Genomic DNA, 22569 nt, shown 5'->3' on the forward strand with positions numbered 1-22569 from the left:
TGCTCGGCACCCGCCAGAGCCTCCCCTCTGGTGAGCGCCGGCGGACAGGGACTACACGCGCGTCACAATCCTTCGGCGGCGGGGCAGCGACATCCTGCCCATCCCCACTTCAGAGAGACAGGCAGGGTTGAGGGGGGGGGGGGTCGGGCGGTGAGGGGGACCTTGGAGAGGCGACGAGGGGGACCGGGGGAGACGGCTGGGACCCAGAGGGAGTTCCGTTGCCACAGGTGCTTGAGCATCTCGTGCGCGCTCGCCCCCTGGTGGGAGCTGGCGGACATAAGCAGTCTGAGTATACTTGACAAAGAAGCCCTGCAGCTTCGAAACGCGTTGGTTTGCAAGTGGAGACGCTGAACACGCCGAAGATGCCACACGCTGTACACGCTGACCGGAAGTAAGGACCCCGAACTTCCGGCACACAGCGTACTGCTGTAGAGGACCGCGAACAAACTACAGACGCTGAAGGGAAGGGAAAGTTAGGGAAAGGTAGCAGCCAGACACCTCCCAGCGCACTGCAACGGACCACCGGCAGTCTCATTTCCATCTAAGTCACGGCACCACAGCAACCACTTAAATACCCATAAGAAGGGCTGTAAACATTCTTTACAAGTTATTTACATGTTTTTATAGATGTTTTATAAAAAACGGCATGCACAAGTTTTTAACCCCTAATCACATATATTCAAGCGCTCTATCTATTTCTTTTCTATATTTCTTCCAATATTGGCCACCCAATATTGAGCAGCTCATCAAGCGCAGCACGCAATCTTTTTTGTACTAGTCTGAGTATACTGTATATGGATATATAATACAATAAATCAATGTGTATAACTGGAATATAAACATTTTTAAAACTTACAGGCTTGTCTAGTTCAATGACAAAACCAGTGTCTGTTTTTAATATCTTGTAATGCTTGATAGAAGACCTGCTAAAAAAAATACACCTTATGAATAGTTAGTATCAACTGGCATTCCTCCCAACCGTCCCGCTTTCCGCAGGAACATCCTGTTTTAGGGATGTTCCCGCGCCCAGCAATGTCCCACGGCGGGGAGGGGGGGGGGTTGCAGTTGGGAGTCCACGCTGCCACTCGCATTCGCACAGCGTCTATTCCCTGCAAACAGATAGGCAGCAGCAACAAAACAGGGGCATGTCCTCACATGAGTGATAAGATTTGAAGGCACGCCCCCGATTTTAAGTAATGTCTTCCCGAATTCGCATCTCATTAAATATGCAATTTGTATACTTTATAATGGTAAAACATCTGAATGCTGGTTCCGGCGTTACTAAACATTGCCACTTCAGAATGTGCGATTTCACGGCAAAAATGCATGATTTTTGCCGCATTTCGCATCTCATTAACTTGAAAAAAAATTCTCATCCTATTAAATGTCATCCTCTGTATCTCCACAGAATTCAACCAGCCCTGTTCGGGACCCCATCCACGATTTACTTTCTATGATTATATTACATCCTTATAAAACAAAGTCTTTATCCTCATGAGGTCTCAAGGAAAGCATTTTCTTCCTGGACTAGAGATATTCCCTCATTAGCCTCATTAGATACCCTGCTCAAACACCATGAATCAAACTTCTGAGTTGCTCATGGTTACAGTAGGTTCACATCAAAACGGTCAATAGGTTATGTATCTCAGAAGCTTCATGGTGGAGAGTGAAACTGGAAATTTTCTTAAATGTAAGCGACAACAGGCCATTTTACCATAATTTTTGGCAATGTTCTAAGATTCGTTAATTCTGGGGTAAAGTGGTTAATTATATTAATTTGATTTTTAAATTGTCTGTTAAAAGTGACCCTTTTGCCTTACTTTGTGCAAACTTTTCCATTTGGGATCTAGGCCCCTCTAGAAATGCCCTTATCTCATTATTGACGATACGGGTACAGTGACCAAAAAAGTAATCCTTTGCAACTGGATTACCTGCATCCCTCCTTTTCCAGGTACTGTCAAAACCGTAATGTTATATACTCTTTATTATGATAGACAAATCGCATTTCCAGCAACTGAGGTTGGTGTGGTCTCTTTCTATAGAAAGTGGGGGCTCTACATTGAGCCTTTTGATATGGTTACCCAGGGGAAAATACTGCAAGTATTTGAAAAAAAAAAAAACCTTTGCTTTTGCTAATAAGTATTGTTTAAGGTCTCCATTGATCCTTATGTATTGATTTCCTGGAATTATGGATTATGGGGTACCACTACTGTAGATGTATTGTCTGGAACACATAGTACTTGAACACCTCTCCGCCCCACCACCACCCTTGTCCCCATTCCAACCTAGTACTCATTTTAACTTTATTTTAGTTGATTCCTCTTGTTATTTACCCTCATAATAAAAATGAAAACTAGATGATTTCAGTTTTTTTCCTCTAATATATTATATATATAATACATTTTTTCCATATGCATAACGTTACTGTTTTCCTCGTTTTGAGTTGTACTGAAACTTTTGTTTGTGCTTTATAGACCAAACTTTGGAGGTTATTCTGGTTGGTGAGTAAATTTCCGAATTCTTTCGGAGCGGTCCGCACGCCACGTTGTGTGGACATCGTCCGAAGAAACGCCCACCGGACCTCCGCATACGGACGGACTCCCACTAGAAGAACAGGGCGTGTTTACGGACGGCATCCAAACCTTGCGTGTGCAGTGGACACACACATATTCTGCACGGTCTTACAGCGTTTGCTGCACGGTCTTACCGCGTCAGAACGGACGGGAACCTGCCCGTACGCACCGATGTTATTGGTGAATGTAAAAGTGACATGTATATTTATATTAGTGATAGCAAGTTCTGTCCATTGCTTGCAGTGTAAATGTGTGTAACAAATGCAGCCGTGCTTTGAGCATATATTTGTGTGTTTTGTAATGGTCCATTGAAGCTGCAATGGTTCCAATTGAAGCAATGACAAGAGTGTAATTAATGAGTGATGAGTAAAGGAGTGGATTGTATTGTGTTCAGCTGACATTGCGCCCGTACTGATTGGGCGTTCCGAATGCCTAGCGCATGACCGAGTGGTGTCCGCAAAGCAATACTTGCTTATGAAGACCGCATATTTCCTGCCTTTTTGTTTGTGTGCTGTCGGTGTGCTGTCCGAATGCACGCCTACCAGAATTAGTGCACTCCCTCATGTACGCCCATGTTTACGCCCAGTTTAGCACACTTTGAAACTACGCCCCTGTGTAGTTCCGAATGACGCCCATATTACGCCCATATTTCCCGAGTGAATGCGGTGCACATTTCTGTACGGTATTAGTGAGAATGAGTATGGAGACCTTGCGTGGCACATGCGCATAGCGTTGCCCACGCATGCGCAGACGGCTAAAAAACGCCATCCGAAAGAATTCGGAAAATTACGCATCGACCAGAATAAGGCCCTTTGTGATTTCTCTGTTGTGATGCATGTGTGTACTGTATTTCTCCTTTTTTGTCTTCGATCTAATAAATTACAAAAAAAAATGTCCCTGGGAACATGGTGCAAGCACCATGTTCCCGGAGACATCTGCTTGCACAGTAGACAATGCCAACATGATTTCAATTATCTGCATCAGTTTATACAAAGATGAGCTGTAGCTTCAAAGAAAAGAAAAAGGAAAAATCTAATAAGTTGTGACTATTAAAAAGGATCACTATATCTCCAAATCTCTCTGCACATGTTATAATTGCCCCACCTGCAATCTACAGTAGCATGATTTTGTACATTTGAGAAATTATGTTTTGCGATCAGATCTGAAAAGGTGCTTTGCAATCAGGTCTGAATTAGGCCCATGATTTGTGAATTGAGTGCAGTACGCACAGATTTAAATGATTCCTTGTGTGAAAATATTATATTGGCATCTATATCACCGTCAAATTAAATTAACTAGTGTGTAAGAAAAGTTAGATTGGTATGCTATTGGACCACTATTTATTCACCTCTTCAAAATAGATGTACTGTACTTTTTGTTTGTAGGAAACACAATTGATTTTATACCATATAGGACTGATATTTATGACGTGTGTGTATTTACCCATTTTCTGATGGCTCAAGGATGGATACAGCAAAATTCTTGCAATCTGCCCCAGGCCTCAGGATTAAATTACCCCGACCTTCAGCGTTCAAGAGCATTTCTCCAGCTTCTTGGCGAGATACATTATGAAAACACCTGTACAAAACGGAAGGGTCAGATACCACATTATAAACATTACAGCACTGAATACAGAGACAATTACCTTGTTTTATGTAATATTGTATTCTCCCGTCCAGAGGACTGGCAAACTTTACACAAAATACATCAGGAGTTGGTCAATCTATGATACTAAACTTCACTGTACTAGCTGCAGGTAAGCTAGCAACCATATCAACATGTATATTACAATTTTCTTTCCTGATGTCTTATGGGACAGTGACCAATAATCATAGTCCAGTCTCCTTACATAGAAACATAGAATTTTATGTCAGATAAGAACCCCTATTCCCATCTAGTCTGCCCATGTACTGTACATACTGTATACAGTACACACTTGGGTTCATTTTTGTTGTGAGCCAATGAACTTACTAGTATATTTGTGGATCATGGGAGGAAACCGGAGTGCCTGGAGGAATGGGGAGAATATTGTAAGCTTGCGAGCAGGGCCCTCCTACCTCTGTATCGGTTTGTTTCTACCCAGTTTGTTTTATCACTGTTGTTTCCAATTGTAAAGTGCAATGGAATATGCTGCACTATATAAGAAACTGCAAGTAAATAAATAAATAAATATACAAAGTTCACACATTTAGATCCATGGTTGGGATGGCCATCATCAATCGATGATTCAAAATCATTGATACAAAGTTCACACATTTAGATCCATGGTTGGGATGGCCATCATCAATCGATGATTCAAAATCATTGATGGTCGATGACCAATGTTGCCATTGATGGGGAAGAACCATATGGTTCCCCACCATCGATGATGCACAAGCAATTAATATTTACTTTTTTTTACAAAAAAACTCCCATGAAACCTTGCCCCAAGCTCTCAGTGGCCCACAGCCTACAGGGGTGACCATCGGTGGGTGAAATATTGATGTTTCCCTTGCAGATGGTTCACACCATCAAGGGTACCTATCAATGGTACCATTGATGGGTACCCCACCGATGCCCATTCCTTCTTCGGGTTGATGGTGCAGGGGACAAGTGCCTCCCACTTCAACTTTTGTCCTTCCTAGATGCACCAGACAACCAATAGTCCATAGTTGGAACTGATCATGATCCCAATAAAGTAGCACTCCCACCTACCAAGTAAACCCTTTCTTCTCCATTAGGACAATGGTGTGGGTTGCATACATTGAATACAACCCCCATCACTCCTGCTGTTGCTGCTGTATAGAACAGAATCAAAACAGTTGTTGCAGACAGAAGGCTGGTTTTAGGCAAAATAGAGTTCTGCCTTTTACAAGTTAACTTGTCCTATTATCAGCCCTTTTGCTTACACCATATTGTCATCTACATGTTTCAGAGCATGCACAAATGACCTATTGCAGACCTATTGCAGAAACCTTTCTTTGCTAACTACATTTTCTCCTGCACTGCAGATGAAGGAAGGATGCACTCCTACTTACAGTTACTGCTACTATCAGGCCAGCAAGTGCTTCTGAGTTCCAGAATGGAACTTTACCTGCCTAACTATAAGCTAGAACTCATTGTATAGGTTTATGCACCATTTCTTGGTACGGGTCAAATTCAGCCACCCTTACCAAATGTGTCCAATGTAACTGCTCAAAAAGTTAGGTCATATATGGTGCAAACACCATAATGTTAGCCACATCTGTTGCCAATTCTCATGAGGGGCCTTATCTGGTTGCGTCTAATATGATGACCGGCACTATATGGTTTCAAGTAAAACATGCAGCGCCATCTCTGTGCCAAATCTATTACAGAGCCATATGTGGTGCCAAGTCTGAAATAGTCTTTATCTAGCATCAAGACTAGACCATTCATTTGTCCACCTGTCTATTCCACTAAATGGTGCTCTGTTGGTTGGTGCTACTATGTGCCGGCTCAATTGATCACCTGATATGTAAATATTTAAATATTGATACTTTCCCAACATTGTTTAGATATGAAAAATAGTTGTAAAGGATGTGCTTTAACCTATCCAACATTTCCTGGTAAGGGGTATCTTCGATAAAAATGGAAAAAAAAAACACATGATTTTTTATGTGTTTTTAATTTTCACTATTCCTAAAGCAACTACTGCAAATCTAATAAATAATTTATGGAGGAATGATTTGTCTCTATACTGCAACATTATCTTCAAACATGTTACCAAATACCTCAAATTGCCTAAGTAATATTAGGTGCACCTAGCGCAGGCATGTCCAAACTATGGCCCTCCAGCTGTTGTGAAACTACAAGTCCCATCATGCCTTGCCACAGTTTTGCTATGAGGGAATGATAAAACTTTTGCAAGGCATGCTGGGATGTATAGTTTCACAACAGCTGAAGGGCCATAGTTTGGACATGCCTGACCTAGCGCAAAGGGGGAGCAGACAATCTAAAGAGTGTCAACTTACAAAGGCATTTCATTTGCATTATGAACATCTATGTATAGTTCGGGCTGAACTGAAGAGGCTGTAGTCGGTGAATGGATTGGCTCCTCAGATGACTGAAAGGCGATTCTTGATGTTTCCTTTTCTAGCACTTCTTTTAGCCTAATTATTTGTCCAGGTAACAAGGTCAATTGAGTCGGGACTGTTAGCTGTAGGAAAGAAAGAAAACTTTACCCCAATGATCAGTATTTATTGTACTTTAATAACAAAAACGGTACTTATGTAGTAACTGGGCTGCCGATTTTTTGATTGTATGCCTTAAGTTAAGGCATACAATCAGATGCGATGCGATGCGATATCGCATCGCATCGCATCCGATATCGCATCCGATATCGGATGCGATGACCCGATTTTTCCATAGGAATCAATGTTAAAATGATTCCTATGGAAAAATGGGTCCTTTTCATACCCCTACTATCCAAGTGGGCATGGAGTTGGATATAAACCTGTGGCGAGCGTAGCGAGCCACCGAGCCCGAAGCGTGGCGAGCGAAGCGAGCCCCGCGAGGGGACGGTATTCGTCCCCTCGCGGGGCTCGCTTCGCTCGCCACGCTTCGGGCTCGGTGGCTCGCTACGCTCGCCACAGGTTTATATCCAACTCCATGCCCACTTGGATAGTAGGGGTATGAAAAGGACCCATTTTTCCCATTGAATTCCATGTTAAAATGGACTCAGTCCATTTTAACATTGATTCCTATGGAAAAATCGGGTCATCGCATCGCATCGCATCGCATCGAATCGCATGGTCGCATGCGATGCGATGCGATCTCCCGATCCGACCCGATTTAGAAATCGGCAGCCCAGTTACTACATAAGTACCACAAAAACAAAAAAATTATCTACAAAGGAAAACAAATCATGATCAAATATATATTAGTTGAATGCATTGTTAAATGCCAATATGCTTCAACATATTAAAAAGTAAGCGTACTTTAGAGGAGCATACCACAGAGAGGATACTCATGCTAATGACTATGGGCTCATCTAGTTAGACTGAAATGCTATTTACAAAAAAAAAAAAAATGTCTTCAGTTGCAATTTTTTTAAGCATTTGAGAAATTATCTAGGCGGCCTAAATGAGGACTGCAATGGGCTTGTACTTGTATGAAATGGGCACACATTAAGTAACATGGTGTATACCTGTACCTAGAGTGCAAGTAAAATGACCACTGAAAAGTCCCATATGTAGGCTCCTGAAGTGTTAAAACCTCTGTGTGCCCTGGCCGTGGGCTCAGAGTAAAGTTGATAAAGATGACTAATAGTGATTGGTCACAAACCCTTAGCATACAAACATAAAAATAAAAAAACATCAAAAACTGAAGCTACATTGTAAACAGTTATTTAAAATTGCACTACAGGCTAATTTTGCACAAATCCTCATTTTGAAGAATCCTTCAGATGCATTTGGAAATTTGGAATTCTTCCTAAAGAGTCTAATGTGTTGTCATAGAAAATTATGTACAGTGTATATATATATATATATATATATATATATATATATATATATAAAACACATACATATAATATTATAATAACGTCTCTATGATATACAAATGTACAAATCCATTTGGGTACTTATAATCTGTGTTGGACAATAGCTGAATGCACTCACATTTTTAACTATCATTTTTCAAATTTTGTGAATACACGTAGAGACAAAGAAGGGGATTCAGAGGTGGACTCAGGTCATATGAAATTCTTTCACAATCAATGATATAAGTATATCTATAGCATTAACATGTCTACATTCTCTCATTGCTGTGGTGCCGGTTGTATAATCTATTCTTTAGGCACAGGGGCACTAGAGTTATTCACATTTCATGGAGAGTGTAGGAGGCAGCCCAGTATGCCCATCCCCACATTAATACAAATGCTACGCCCTTCAATATGTTGCTCCTTCCCCACCATGTGAGATATTACTTCCTTTTGCTTACAAAGGGTCCCATTTCTGCTAGAGGGAACCCATTTCTGCTAGAGGGAAATCTTGGGAGGTAAGCTATAATGCTAAAAGGAAGGAACACGGCAATCATTTTATCCTTTATTTCTTTAACCCCTTCAGTGGAGTGTTTTTTTTTGTTTTTTTTTTAAGGGAGCGATCCCCACTGGGCGAGTTTTTTCTGGGGAGCGCTCCCTAAAAAAAACCCCACCACTGTGTCCCCGGGTGCGGACGGCGGCGCTGAACTGTGTAATAGCCACTGCCCGGTCCTGCCCCTGGCAGCCCGGCTATGTGCGGCGTGATGTTACAAGATCACACTGCACACAGAAAGGTGGAGGGAGGCATGGCCGGGCAGCAGGAGCTGGGCAGCCGCCGAAGCTGAGTGCAGCACTGATCTTAGTGCTCAGAGGCGCTGCCTGGCAAGGGCGAGCACAAGAATTGCGCACTGGAGCAAACCCCGCAAATTTCTCGGGAGTACCACTAAAGGGGTTAAACAATATGCTATTCATGCCTGCAATTCATTCAATAAAATAAGAGAACCTAATTTGGTACTTATATGTTAGTTGGGCGCCCACTAAGCTATTTGCTTAGTGGGCTATTCTACGTAAGGAAATCGCATCGCATCTCATGTCTACTTTTAGTGTCACACTATGTGCGATATGACTAATTAATGACTTCACTGCTATTTTTCCCGGTCTTATTTTTCCCGCTCATATCGCATCGCATTGTACCTCACACATTTTATGACACTAAAACTTGTAATGTGATGCGATATTACTAAATAATATTTATTGCGGCCTTATCGCATCGCATTGCATTGTACCTCACGATGCAATGCGATAGTGACGATTGTAAGTACCCCCCCTATTATCCACACCATCCCATAGTACCCCCCCCCCACTATCCGCGCCACCCCATAGCGTTGCAAGCGCAGCGGAACGCGTCCTCCCAACCTTTTCATACCCCCCACTATCCACGTCGGCATGGAGTTGATTTTATATAGTGTGGCGAGCGCAGCGAGCCACCATGCCCGAATCGTGGCGAGCGGACGCGGAAAACATGTATAGTAATCCGCATCCGCTTGCCATGCTTCGGGCTCGGTGGCTCGCTGCACTCACCACACTATATAAAATCAACTTTACGCCGACGTGGATAGTGGGGATATGAAAAGGTCTGGAGGACGCGTTCCGCTGCCCCTCGAGGGGCTCGCTACGTTTCGGAGTGGCATGGATAGTGGTATGGTTTTAGGAACACATTCACAGCATCCATACAACACATCTGAGACAGTAATGTGGACACATGTTAACGGTCAACTGTAAATTTAGTGAGAAATGATTAAGATAATAAATAAGGAATAAATACCAACAGCAAAGAGAATGATTAATTATAACAAGAATCACAAAAAAACATCAATAATATCAGGAACAATATAATGAAAAAGAAGAAAAAAAGACAAGCACTAAGTGGGCACTGCAGTACCCTTTGGCAGGAGGCTCAGTGCATACAAAATGCATTCAAATGGACTGTCTGCAGGAAGATTTCTCCTCCACATGAACTCCTGCAGGTAAGAGTTCAAGTGCTGCCTTGCAATGCCTCTGTGTTGCTTGTTACTCCACTTGGCGGCCCCCCACATCCTTTCAATATTCTGGGTGTGTACCCCAGAATCAGGGTCCACAAAAGTATATATTTGTAATTTACCCTGCTGTGTTCATAACCGGCCACTTCTAATTCATCAGCATACCTCCCAACATTACCCTCTCCAGGAGGGACACATTGCTCTGCTCCTGGACTTCCCTCTTAATTTTGATTGCCATCACCTGTGGAGAAACATCTTTCTTATTAGTTAACCTGTTCAAAAACAGGTCAAGGCAATTATACATTAAAAGGAAAGTCCAGCAGCAGAGTAGTTTGTCCCTCCTGGCATGGGTCATGTTGGGAGGTATGCATCAGTCTTATAGGCCCAGTCACTATAAATGATAGATTCTGGGGTAACATGCGCTGTAATGGCAGCCATAAGTGTTGTGGCGTCTCTCCTGTCGACGACTGTGAGGAAGCAGGCCCCCGTCTCCCTGCAGATGCCACCGAACACCAACTGCTGGGGCAACATCCTCCCCACGGAATATTTTTGTTTGGAAAACAGGGTCTCATCGACCTCCACCACAAGTCCCGGTCCTCCTATTTGTGTATGAGGTTGTGAAAGGAGATCTACGGTGCAAGCCTCCCTCATCAGTGCATTATATTGCACCGTCGAGGCAATGCACATCCCCAACTCCCTTTCACAGTAGGTGACACTGGTGAGTTCCTGTGCCCACAAGTAAACAAAGCGTATCAGCTTCACAAATAGCAGACGGCAACCAAGGTACCAGAGCCCTGCTCGCACTGTCACTTTTCGGTGACAGGACTTTATATGGCACTGCCACTGACCGTCTCTCACTGACAGCTTCATGGGGTGCCCATTTACGCACTTTTGCGTCACCGGCAGCAATTTTTTGTGCTGCAAAAATGCCAACGCCTACTCCTCTGATGTCGGCAGACTGAAGAGTGACATCTGCTGACCTGCTGCCATGCTGCTGTCACCAGTAAACGCAGAAACACTGGGAGCACTCTGGGTAGCATCCATCACTGACACTGTTTTACCTCAGAGTGAGGGACCAGGAGCACTTACGCAACTTCTGACTGACTACACTATTTACTTAGCTTAAGTGTATTCAGAAACCATAGTTACAGTCATGTATAGATATACATCACAACTATATGCATATAAAGCACTGGGATCGCACGGCACTAAAACGGAACTTGCGATGAGATGCGATGCGATTTTCTTCCGCAAGCGTACGTATGTAAAGTGGGCGCCCAACTAACATATAAGTACCCCTAATTTTTATATGGCACTCCCCTGCTTACATACCTGGGAACAATCTCTATAATACTGGTTATAGAATACATGATGTAGAAATAGGGAGTGTCGCTGTCAAACTTATATGGTTTTAATAAGCATCAATATTGTCTCCAGGAATGGATTATTTTTCCTTGAGAATAATGAAATACAATGGGAGACATTTACTAAGATGGATGAGTTCTATATCACATGGGACGTTGCTATGGGCAACCAATCATATACTATCTATTATCTTCTAGAAGGTGCTAAATAAATAAGTAGCAGAATAAGTAGATAAGTAGATAAGCCTGCCACTACCCAAATACGCTCTTCATTGCGTTATGACTTTGTGTGTATGACTTTGTGATGCCTGTAATTGCAGGGAATGCGCAAAATACAGCTAACTCACGTTCAACTCTGCATTGGTGCCTCTACATCCATATTGGTCAACTGGTTCACTCTGAGGTGTCCTCTTTTTTTTGTTCAAAATTACATTTTTTATTAACGTTTTATAGAACACAAGTATTATGGGGGGATACAGAAAAAGAAGAATAAGGGGAGGGTAACGGGACAAGGGGAGGGAGGACATAATCGTTGGATCACAATTCACTTTCATAAAACAAGGAGATGATACATAACCTTACGAAAAGGCATTAGATAAAGTATAACAGAGTCATAACTCACAAACATACTGTATGTTGGTCGAGTATAGAAACTTTTCCGATGTGGAACAATGGTCCCTGACGGGTTCACATTTGTCTAGAGGTTTGTTACAAAGGGGCTGTGGTAGGACATCGAACTTGTTGGCCAATCCCTATAGTCGGAGGGACCTGTAGGAACACCACGAAGCCCAACGGAGGGCGTGGCTGGTTGAGCCACCAGAAAAGGGCAGGCCAGCAGTTTCGTATTCGTAGTGGGATTGAATTGCCTGTTCTACCGCTGGGGACTTGAGCGGTGCGCCACTGTCTCGCAATTAATAGTTTTGTTGATATTAATATATGTCCCATTACATATCTGTCACTCGGGGAGAGCGCATCAAAATAAATATGTAGTAGTGCAACCTTAGGCAGCATGGGTACCCGACATCCCAGGATGCCAGATATAAGTGCAAAAACCGCTGTCCAGAGAGTAGTAAGGGCAGGGTAAGACCAAAAAATGTGATACAGTGTACCGACACCCCCGCAATTGCGCCAGCATGCATTGGGTTGAGGAGGCCATATAGCATGAAGTCTAGCAGGGGTGAGGTATAGACGATGAAGCAATTTATAGAAATTCTCAATGTGTGTCATACATTTGGAAATATGAAAGCATGTGTGGAACACCCCCTGCCAGTCTTTCTCAGACACTGAGCCAGAAAGGTCAGATTCCCACGCGGTCATGGTATTCAACCTTGAGGGAGAATAAAGGTCTATAATGCAATTATACCATTTACTAATTCCCCCTTTACTATCAACTCTATTTAACATGTCACAATTTTAAGTGGGGGGGGGGGGGTAACACTGGTTAGCCAGTGGCGGATTTGTAGATATTTATAAAAGTCCCTGTGAGGAAGGGAGAAGCGTGATTGAAGTTGATTAAACGGCTCAAGCCATCCATCGTTGGTTGCCTCGGTAAGTGATACCAGACCGCCCTCTACCCAATGGTCCTTGATCTGAGATTAGATCAGGGATCAAAGACGCTAAACCCCTCATTGACAGGTTAGGGGAGGGGAACGTTATCTAGTTTAGAGGCCAGTTCCAGCCACGCCCTCCATGCTGACCGAATCACTACCGGCCGAGCCTTGAAGCGATGGCCCTCCGGTTCAGGTATCCAGAGGACATCTGTCAGTGGGAGAGGAGCTACTAGGCCCGTTTCCAGTTGGACCCACGGTTTGGGGTCATTGTCTGCAAACCAAGCACTGAGGGGAGAAAGGATACATGCTAGTTGATAGAGATGTAAATCGGGGAAGGCCAAGCCACCCTTAGATTTGGGTAGCGACATTGTCAAACGAGCCAGGTTTTTTCCCGCTCCATACATAATTTATGAGAGCTGCGTTAAATATAGAGATCAAGGCTTTCGGGAGCAAGATAGGATTCGTCCTAAATAAGTATATCAATTTGGGGAGAACCATCATTTTCAATGCAGCGATGCGACCCACCCATGATATATGGTGCATTGTCCAATCTGATAGTAATAAAGAGATTTTACGAAGGAGAGGAAGATAGTTGGAGGTTATTAAATCTGATACTTTCGGTGTGAGAAAAATCCCCAAATATTTGAGGCTCCTATCTTGCCAAGAATAGTCATATTGGGTTTTCACCGATCGGAGGAGATCTGTAGGGAAATGTATCGGTAGCGCTTCTGTCTTGGAGATGTTTAGTTTATAATATGATACCGTGGAATACTCCGTCAGGGTCAGGTGCAAATGGTGTAGCGAGGTATCTGGATCCACCAGTGTAAGCAAGACATCGTCTGCGAATAGGCTAATCTTGTATTCCCTGTTGAAAAACGGTGGGGCCCTGCATCATTGCGTTGGAACGGATAGCTTCCGTGAGCGGTTCTATCGCCAAAGTGAAAACCAGTGGGGATAATGGGCATCCCTGCCGAGTACCATTGGTGATTTGAAAGGAGGGGGACAGGATTCCATTCACAAATACTCTAGCGGTGGGGTTAGAATATAGGGCCAAGATAGAGGAGAGAGCCTTTCCCTCGAGACCAAATTTCCCCAATACCGCCCTGAGATAGCCCCAGTGTAGCCTATCAAAAGCCTTCTCTGCATCCAGCAAAAGCAAAAGGAGCTGCTCAGTGGGCCCAGAGAAGGCATCCAAGACATTGATGAGTCTTCTGGTATTATCCGGAGACTGTCTACCGGGGACAAATCCCACCTGGTCCCGGGATACCAAGGGAGTAACGGATTTAATCTGTTGGCAATTAATTTGGAATAGATTTTCACATCTGAATTCAGTAGTGCTTTTGGGCGATAATTAGACACTAAAGTTGGGTTTTTACCCTGCTTGGGGAATGCTACAATTCTGGCCTCCAACATTTCAGAGGGGAATGATTCAGCTGCTTAAGCTTCATTAAAGACCGTCAGCAGTACTGGTGACAAAACCTCCTGGAAACTGATGTAAAATTTGTTAATAAACCCGTCTGGGCCTGGGGCCTTATCTTTTGGAAGAGACTTAAAAACTTGGAAGAGTTCCTTTTCCGACCAGGGAAGATCTAATTTATGGGTATCTGCTTTTTCTAGTCGGGGAAGGGAGAGTTTTCCTAAAAAGGAATTGATGTCTGCAGCTGTCGTTGGGGGATTAGAGAATCGTCTTTTAGGTCATACAAAGATGAATAGTACTCGGCGAAAGCGGATGCAATATCCGCAGGGTCAGATACCTTCATCCCTTGGTTGTTGGTTACCACCTTTACCCGATCCCTTGCTGTTTTAGCCCTCAATTTACTAGCCTATAATCTACCAGCCCTGTTGCCTTGGATGTAATATCTCTGCTTCAAACGAAAAAGATATATCCTCTTTTTTAACAGCTACTGTACTACTGTAGGTTGAATACTGATGTCCACATCATGTACTTTTGAGCACATTGTCAGTATCTTCTCTCTTTACAGTTATTGTGGATTTTATGTCATGAAGCATTGTGAGACTTCTCATGCGTTAGCTTGTTATATCCCTGTGTATATCTTAAGTGCATTCTGGTTTGTAAATTTAGAGCATGTAGCTCATCGTTTATCTTGTACATAATAGTAATAAAAACATATATGGTTTAAAATAAATCAATAAATAAATACATAATTAGTGGATACAACTGGGGTGATGGCATGTTTGAGGTGGTGTGCTGGGATGCAGTTGAAATCCCGGCGGTCGGAATCCCGACACTTTGTCCCTCTGCACTCCGTTGCGTGGCCTGTGCAGCGAGCCCAAAAGGGGGGGGGGTCCACGCCCCCCCACTTCCTTGACGGGATTTAGGCGGTCGGGATTCCGACCACCAGGATTTCAAACCACTCCCGGTGTGCTAAGTGGCAAAAGTTCAGCAAAGAATTTATGCCTCTAGAAAACCTCTGGTGGTATGGTTTGAGTTACATTTACAGTAGGTAGTACATATTACAGTTGTGGAATATCATACTGTTACCTTACTATGAAACAAGAGAGAAGAGTTAAAAAAAATTTTTTGAACTATATTGGATACTCAAAGTTTAAAAGGGGCTCTGTGGCCAGTGATCACTGCTGTTTTGCCTCATGGCTGGTGCTGCTGTCTGGGAACTATTCTGATCACCTAAATCCTTAACCAGCTGTCCACCAGTAGCCACACTGCTGTTGGAAGAGCTGCTGCTGACTGTAGAGACTTGAGACAAGCAGAATTGGTCCCACTGCATTGCCAAGAGGGTCTGGAGTCTGTGATGCTGCCATTGCCTCATGGAGGTGCGGGAGGTGGAGCGGGCACACAGTCAGAGATGGAAAGAAAATATAAATGGGGGGGGGGGGGGGGGAGCGGAAGCTTAGTCCTGTTATGAATACACAGAACAAAAAAAAATGGTTTAATTAATTCGGTACTTGTGTTGTGGGCTAGTCTGCATAAGGAAATCGCATTGCATGTCCCGTTTTAGTGCAGTGCGATGCGATGTTCCATGCCATTTTATAGTGTGCAATGCCATTAACACTGCAATGACATGTAATGTGATTTTTAGGCACCCCCCACTATCCAATGTGATTTTTAGGCACCCCCCACTATCCACGCCTCCCCTAAGTGTGGTGAGCGCAGCGAGCCCCGCGAGGGGTGGCGGAACGCATCCTCCCAACCTTTTTCATACCCCCACTAACCACGTCGGCGTGGAGTCGATTTTATATAGTTTGGCGAGCGCAGCGAGCCACCGAGCCCAAAGTGCGGTGAGCCCCGTGAGGGGACGCGGAGTACTTTACATGTATTCCGCGTCCCCTCGCTGCGCTCGCCACACTATATAAATTCAACTCTACGCCAACATGGATAGTGGGGGTATGAAAAGGTCGAGAGTACGCGTTCCGCCGCCCCTTGCTGGGCTCGCTGTGCTTGCCACGCTTTGGGGGTGGTGTGGATAGTGGGGAGGTTTTAGGAACACATTCAAACCTGCCATACCATACTTCTGACACAGTAATGAGGACATGTGTTAAGGATTAACTTTCAATTTACTTAATAATGAAGAATAAAGATAACTCATTAATTAATTACATTTATACACAGTAATCAAGTGAAAAAAACAATAATAAAGATAATTAATGAAGAATAAAGAAAAAAAAGAAGACTAATAGAGTCACTATGAAGGCTGTTCATTTGCCTTGGGAAGCAGTGTCAGAGCATGTAGAATGCGGCTAAAGGGATTAGAAGCGCCCAGAGTCTTCCTCCACATGAACTCTTCCAAGTACAAATCCAAGTTTTTTTCGGGAGGTGCTTCTTTGGCGCTTGTTTCGCCATTTACACGCCCCCACAGCCACTCTATATTCTGTGTGTGAAACCCTGACTCTGGGTCTACAAAGTTGAACCGATGGTTCACACGCGCGTGATCATACTGTAGCCTGTATTGTTCCTTTGTACGGCACTGCAAAACACTTGTGGCGCCTTATCAATAAAATAATAATAATAATAATAATAATTACCTATCTTAAAACAAGTGTAATGCAGGGGAACATTACAAATATAGCAAAATGAATGCTACTGTTAATAAATATATTGCACAAGTCTGTTTTCCTCTGTACCTCAACTACAGTTAGAATAAATCCCTTCCATTCTTCAGCATCTTCTACCGTCTCAGTCTGTAAGATATAAATAGTACAAAAAAATGGTTTATTGAAAAAATTATAGTTGTAATTTTATTTATTATATTATGTCATAATGAGTTTTATAGTACGGTAGATCTAATTTAAAAAAACTTTATTCTAATTATAAATATAGGGATAGCCATTAACCATCGATGATTCAATACCTTTTGTGGTCTATGCCTGATATGGGAATACAATGCTGGAGAACCAGATGGGTGCCCCCCACTGATGGTACAGAACCACCTACAGAGTGCTGGAACACAGAGCCCCAGCTCTGTCTGTCACACCTGTAAAGCCCAGCCTCCTGGCTTTAATTGGCCTGCAGTCTAGTAAATAATAAAACACGGATGACCATTGGATGACCCTCCATAAATGAGTGAGAAGTACAGATCCAGGGGCAACTTTAAGGGGGGTGGGGGTTTTCTGGTGCCCAGAATGTCTCCCCCACTTACTAAAGATGATTGTTCAATTTGTCTGTCACTGGGAGCAGTAATTGTTCTAATTGCACACACTATAGTTAAGCATGATACATAAGACAGTAGCATTTTTAATTAAGTCAACCACATTTAAAACAATTTAACTACAAAAAAAGTGTCTGCTTTACTAAATCCTAAATCAAACACTGGGAAATCCTCTGTAGAAATCCTCCATTCAAAACAGAGAACAGTGTCTATTCTAGGTTCATAACAAGTGACTTTTAAAGTCTTTATATATTAAGTCATAAATTCATTGTTTATTCAAAATGTGACTAGATTTATCCTGTTTATGTCATTATTAGGGCATGGCTTGATAAATGCAACATAATACTGAGCAAAAAATAAAAGACAATTCCATTGTTTTGTGGCACTGCAGAGAAACAAAGAGGTATTCTGTGCAGTGTACTTCAGCAAACATGCAAGTATTTCTTTGCCAAATTTGCAATGCTTTCATTTATACAGTGAGACTTACCTTTATGTACACTTCCTCATTCCTCAAGGTCAGTATAACTTCTGCCCACTGTTTCTGTGAGGGATGTTTGTCTGCAACAGACATCAGACTCTGCAGGTCGATACAATCATTGAACTATTTAAAACAAAACAACACAACACAGTTAAGGGGTGTACACACGGGGGCAATCTGTGCTAAGCAATTTTGCTTAGCTATTTTGCTAAGCAATTTCGCTGGTGTCAAGATCTCCCATGAGGAGCACATACACGCGCAGAGTTTTGTGCTAAGCAATATTGCTAAGCAATTTCGCTTAAGCCAAAAATTTAAATAGTGGGCGGATTTTCCCAGAGGGGAGGATTCCTTTTCTGAGGGCATAAATTGTGTCAGCAATTTTGAGCCCATTGCATTCATTGCTCTGTGGTGAGTTGAGCTCTGACTTGAATCCCTAAACCGGACTTGTTGTGCTGTGCTGTGCAGCCAATATACCTTGGTAAGCTGAGGCGGGTGGGCGGGCGTCCGGCGGTGGCTGTAGATGCAGGCAGCCGCGCGGCAAAATTCGTCTCCCTCAGTCCCTCAGTGATGAGGGGGGAGGGGATAAGTGATGAGGGGGGAGTGGATTCAGGACCCGATCGCGGAAGTGATCGCGTCCTGTACACACACGCAGTCAGACATGCAGATATTCTAAGCAATCTTACTAGATTGCGTCTGCATGCACTGACTTACTAATCAGGCGATCGCCCGGAGCATACACACGGTGAGATTTGTGCTTAGTTTCTAAGCAATCTAGTAAGATTGCTTAGAAAATAGCACAGATCGCCCCCGTGTGTACACCCCTTTACATATATAAATCTGTTGTGAAGCAAGGGAAATTACCGAAAATAAATAATCAATCAATAATATCAAAGGTTATACAATGCTCCAATTTAAAAGAGGAGTAATATGCAGTAAAATAAAATGTAAGATTAAACATAAGGATAAAAGATTAAATAAAAATAATTGAATAAAAAAAAAAAAAAAAATTGGTTGCAGTTCAATAGATCTGGTTCCAGTTGATAGATCTACAAAGGGAAATTTACTAAGATCGGATGGGTACAAATGCATTTACAGTATTCATACCCATTTGATCATGGTTACGTCCGAAAAACAGTGTTTGGCAAATTTACAAATTGCTTAATTCGTACTAATTGCCATTTTCCGAACAGCAAATTTATATGTGCCTATACGAATTAATACACCATCGATAGAACTTGGACGTCATTCCTGTACACTTCAATGGTATTGCAAATTTACTATTGAATCTTATTTTACATCTTCTACATATTTTGCCCTAATTCGGATAATAAACAGTGAGATACGTATGGAAATATGAATTTCAACCAGACCATGCATTTGTGGTGCATTTGACATGTGCAAAAAACAGTAAATCATTCAGCAACCAAGTGTGTGCCATATTAAAGTCCATTAAGTACACGCACACACTTCCCTGCACGTTAGCTACCATGGAGGCTTGCAGGCAGCACATTATACTGGTACTTGGGGCTATGGGATACCTGATTCACTGCCAGCAGCACAGAAGATGATGACCTGGTCAGCAAACTGTACATGATCAGCAGGTTGTGCATGTATCACAGAGGCTTCGTAGGCCTCGTTTATTTATTTATGCTGATGTTTTTTCCACTTATACGTGCATTGATGTGCAGTACAGATTCTCATGGTGGTCTTTGTATTCTGATTAACCTCCATTTTTATTACTTTGTGTTTTTTTTGTATATTATTGTAATTAGATTTTTATTGATTTGTTTACATTGCTGTGTCCTTGTAAAACATAGCCTGATCCTTCAGATGATTACCACTTAGTATTATTATATTCACATTTATTATATATGTCACTATATGTTTCTCTATATATATGTGTAACATCACTATGCTCTCTGTCTGATGTCACCTTCCCTTGCGAGGACACACAGGGCAGTCGGTCACTGAACGCAAGTGTCTGTATCCGGTGGCTTTGCTGTGATACAGAGTGCACTTTAGGGTGCATCTGCTCAGAGCTATTGTCCAGACTCCACTTTAGATGTCTATATTTTTTTTTTATTGCTTGGAGAATACATTTTCTGTTATACCTGTGTTACTACAGCATCACCTGCGGTGACATGCATGACAGCCGAGCAGGGCTGGATTAAGCCTTTGGGGGGCCCAGGGTCACTTTAGAGAGGGGGGCCCCCATATATCAAATTCCACATGAAAAGCCTGTGTGTGTCCCTCTGTACCGTACTCTGTAGGAGCCCTGACAGGTTCAGCGCTGCCTCTAATTAAAAACCCTTCCATGACGAGGCCACTGGTGCTGCAGTTCTACATGGGCCTGAGAAGCATATGATGAGCTCTACCAAGCAGAGCTAAGCACAAACCTCTCAGCCTCTGACCTCTTGTGCAAAGTCTCATGGGACTTAGTCAATTGCCAGTAATGCTCTGCACATTTGTGCAGTCAGTGTTCCTTGGCTCCCGATGCACTTTAGGGTGCATCTGCTCAGAGCTATTGTCTAGACTTCACTTAAGATGTCTATATGTATTTTTTTATTGCTTGGAGAATACTTTTTGTGTTATACCTGTGCTACTACAGCATCATTTGCGGTGACATGCATGACAGCAGGGCCGGATTAAGCCTTTGGGGGGCCCGGGGTCACGTTAGAGAGGGGGGCCCCCTCCCACTTGTCATTACTGGCTGCAAACTGCATGGGAGAATATTACACTGTCAAAACACAGAGTAAAGGCAGTATATATATATATATATATATATATATATATATATAATACGTTGTTTTGAAGCAGGCACTCACCATAGGCAATTTTGAGCAAGTTGGATCAAATTTTATTCAAGACATCAAAAAGTTTGGTCGACGTTTCGATCCTCAACAGGGATCTTTGTCAAGACAGGAATAGGTCACATCACAGGACAGGCAGCACCAGGCAGTGTACAAATACAGTCCCCCATGCGGCTATTTATGGTAACACTGGGCTAATTAATAGACACACCTACTTCCTGTGAGATAAAACACCAGGAAGTATATTAAACCAGGTATTACAGGGCCAAATTAATATTAATATTAGACGCTACCCCACCTTAGTTTGTGGGGTCTCATATTGATCTATTTGGCCCTGTAATACCTGGTTTAATATACTTCCTGGTGTTTTATCTCACAGGAAGTAGGTGTGTCTATTAATTAGCCCAGTGTTACCAAAATTGCCGCATGGGGGACTGTATTTGTACACTGCCTGGTGCTGCCTGTCCTGTGATGTGACCTATTCCTGTCTTGACAAAGATCCCTGTTGAGGATCGAAACGTCGACCAAACTTTTTGATGTCTTGAATACAATTTGATCCAACTTGCTCAAAATTGCCTATGGTGAGTGCCTGCTTCAAAACAACGTATTATTATTGGGACTGATATTCCTTTAAAGTGGAGCACCGCTGAGTTGTCCAATTTTCTTCAGAGTGCGGTTCTAATATCCTATTATATATATATATATATAATATATATATATATATATATATATAACCACATGAAAAGCCTGTGTGTGTCCCTCTGTACCTTACTCTGTAGGAGCCCTGACAGGTTCTCAGATAATACCATATACAAAAAAAAATTGATAAATAATACATTAAAAAGTATTAGTAAGAAACTCACCACCCTTTTGGATAAATATGTTAAAAAAGAGGTCATTACAGATGTCAAGAAATATATAGAGATCTTCAAACCGAGCACACCAGTGTTCTATGTTCTATCTAAAGTTCATAAGGATAGGCCGATTGTCACCGGAACTGAATCAGTGACTGCTAACTTATCACATTATGTGGATCATATCTTACAACTGGTGGTGGTAGAGGCAAGATTGTATTTAAAAGATTCAGTTTAGGTAATAAATAAACTAGGTAGTGTTGATTGGGAACAAAATTTTATTTTGGTGACCGCTGATGTTTCATCCCTATGATATATAAACCATATGATTATAAACCATACAGATGGTATACAAGCCATCTCCTACTTTATCACTCAAAAACATTATCACTTTATCACTCAAAAGCCAGAATTAAAATATGTCCATGATTTCACGATTGAGAGCATTTAATTTTTATTGAAGACTAATTATTTCTGGTATGACGAATCCTACCTACAACAAAATGGTACAGATATGGGAACCAGGTTCCCACAAGCTATGCTAATCTCTTCATGGCACACTCAGAATAGTGTTCCGTGTATGAGGGGCATGGCTTTGGGGCGGGCCTCTGGATCAGACATATATGACGATATCTTTTTCATTTGGAAGGGAGATCAGGTGTCCCTAGAGGAGTATTTTATATACCTCAACCCAAACAATACAAATATAGAACTCCCCTTTTCTCACAGTTCTACATCAATCAACTTTTTTTAGATCTACAAATTTTTATAACGGAGGGAAAGCTTAAGACAAGTAC

The 22569-nt window shown here is 42.4% G+C and overlaps 1 protein-coding gene across 4 annotated transcripts in view; it reads right to left on the minus strand.

Moving 5' to 3' along the window:
• Nucleotides 1-22569, minus strand: part of STAP1 (signal transducing adaptor family member 1) — a 73813-nt gene that overhangs the window by 14148 nt on the left and 37096 nt on the right. For 3 of the 4 annotated variants that reach the window (XR_014471638.1, XM_083176274.1, XM_083176253.1), the window contains exons 3-7: nt 18118-18231; nt 17107-17163; nt 6545-6729; nt 4017-4151; nt 857-926 (exon numbers count right to left, since the gene is read on the minus strand). Coding sequence is in view for 3 of the 4 variants with exons in the window: in XM_083176274.1 (XP_083032400.1) it covers nt 857-926; nt 4017-4151; nt 6545-6729; nt 17107-17163; nt 18118-18231 (561 nt within the window). In the remaining variant the exon portion in view is untranslated. The remainder of the gene's footprint in view (nt 1-856; nt 927-4016; nt 4152-6544; nt 6730-17106; nt 17164-18117; nt 18232-22569) is intronic. The other variant, XM_083176265.1, reaches the window with a different exon arrangement.

The sequence above is a fragment of the Crinia signifera genome, chromosome 1 (genome assembly GCF_055691185.1).
Source record: "Crinia signifera chromosome 1, ASM5569118v1, whole genome shotgun sequence".
Lineage (NCBI taxonomy): Eukaryota > Metazoa > Chordata > Amphibia > Anura > Myobatrachidae > Crinia > Crinia signifera.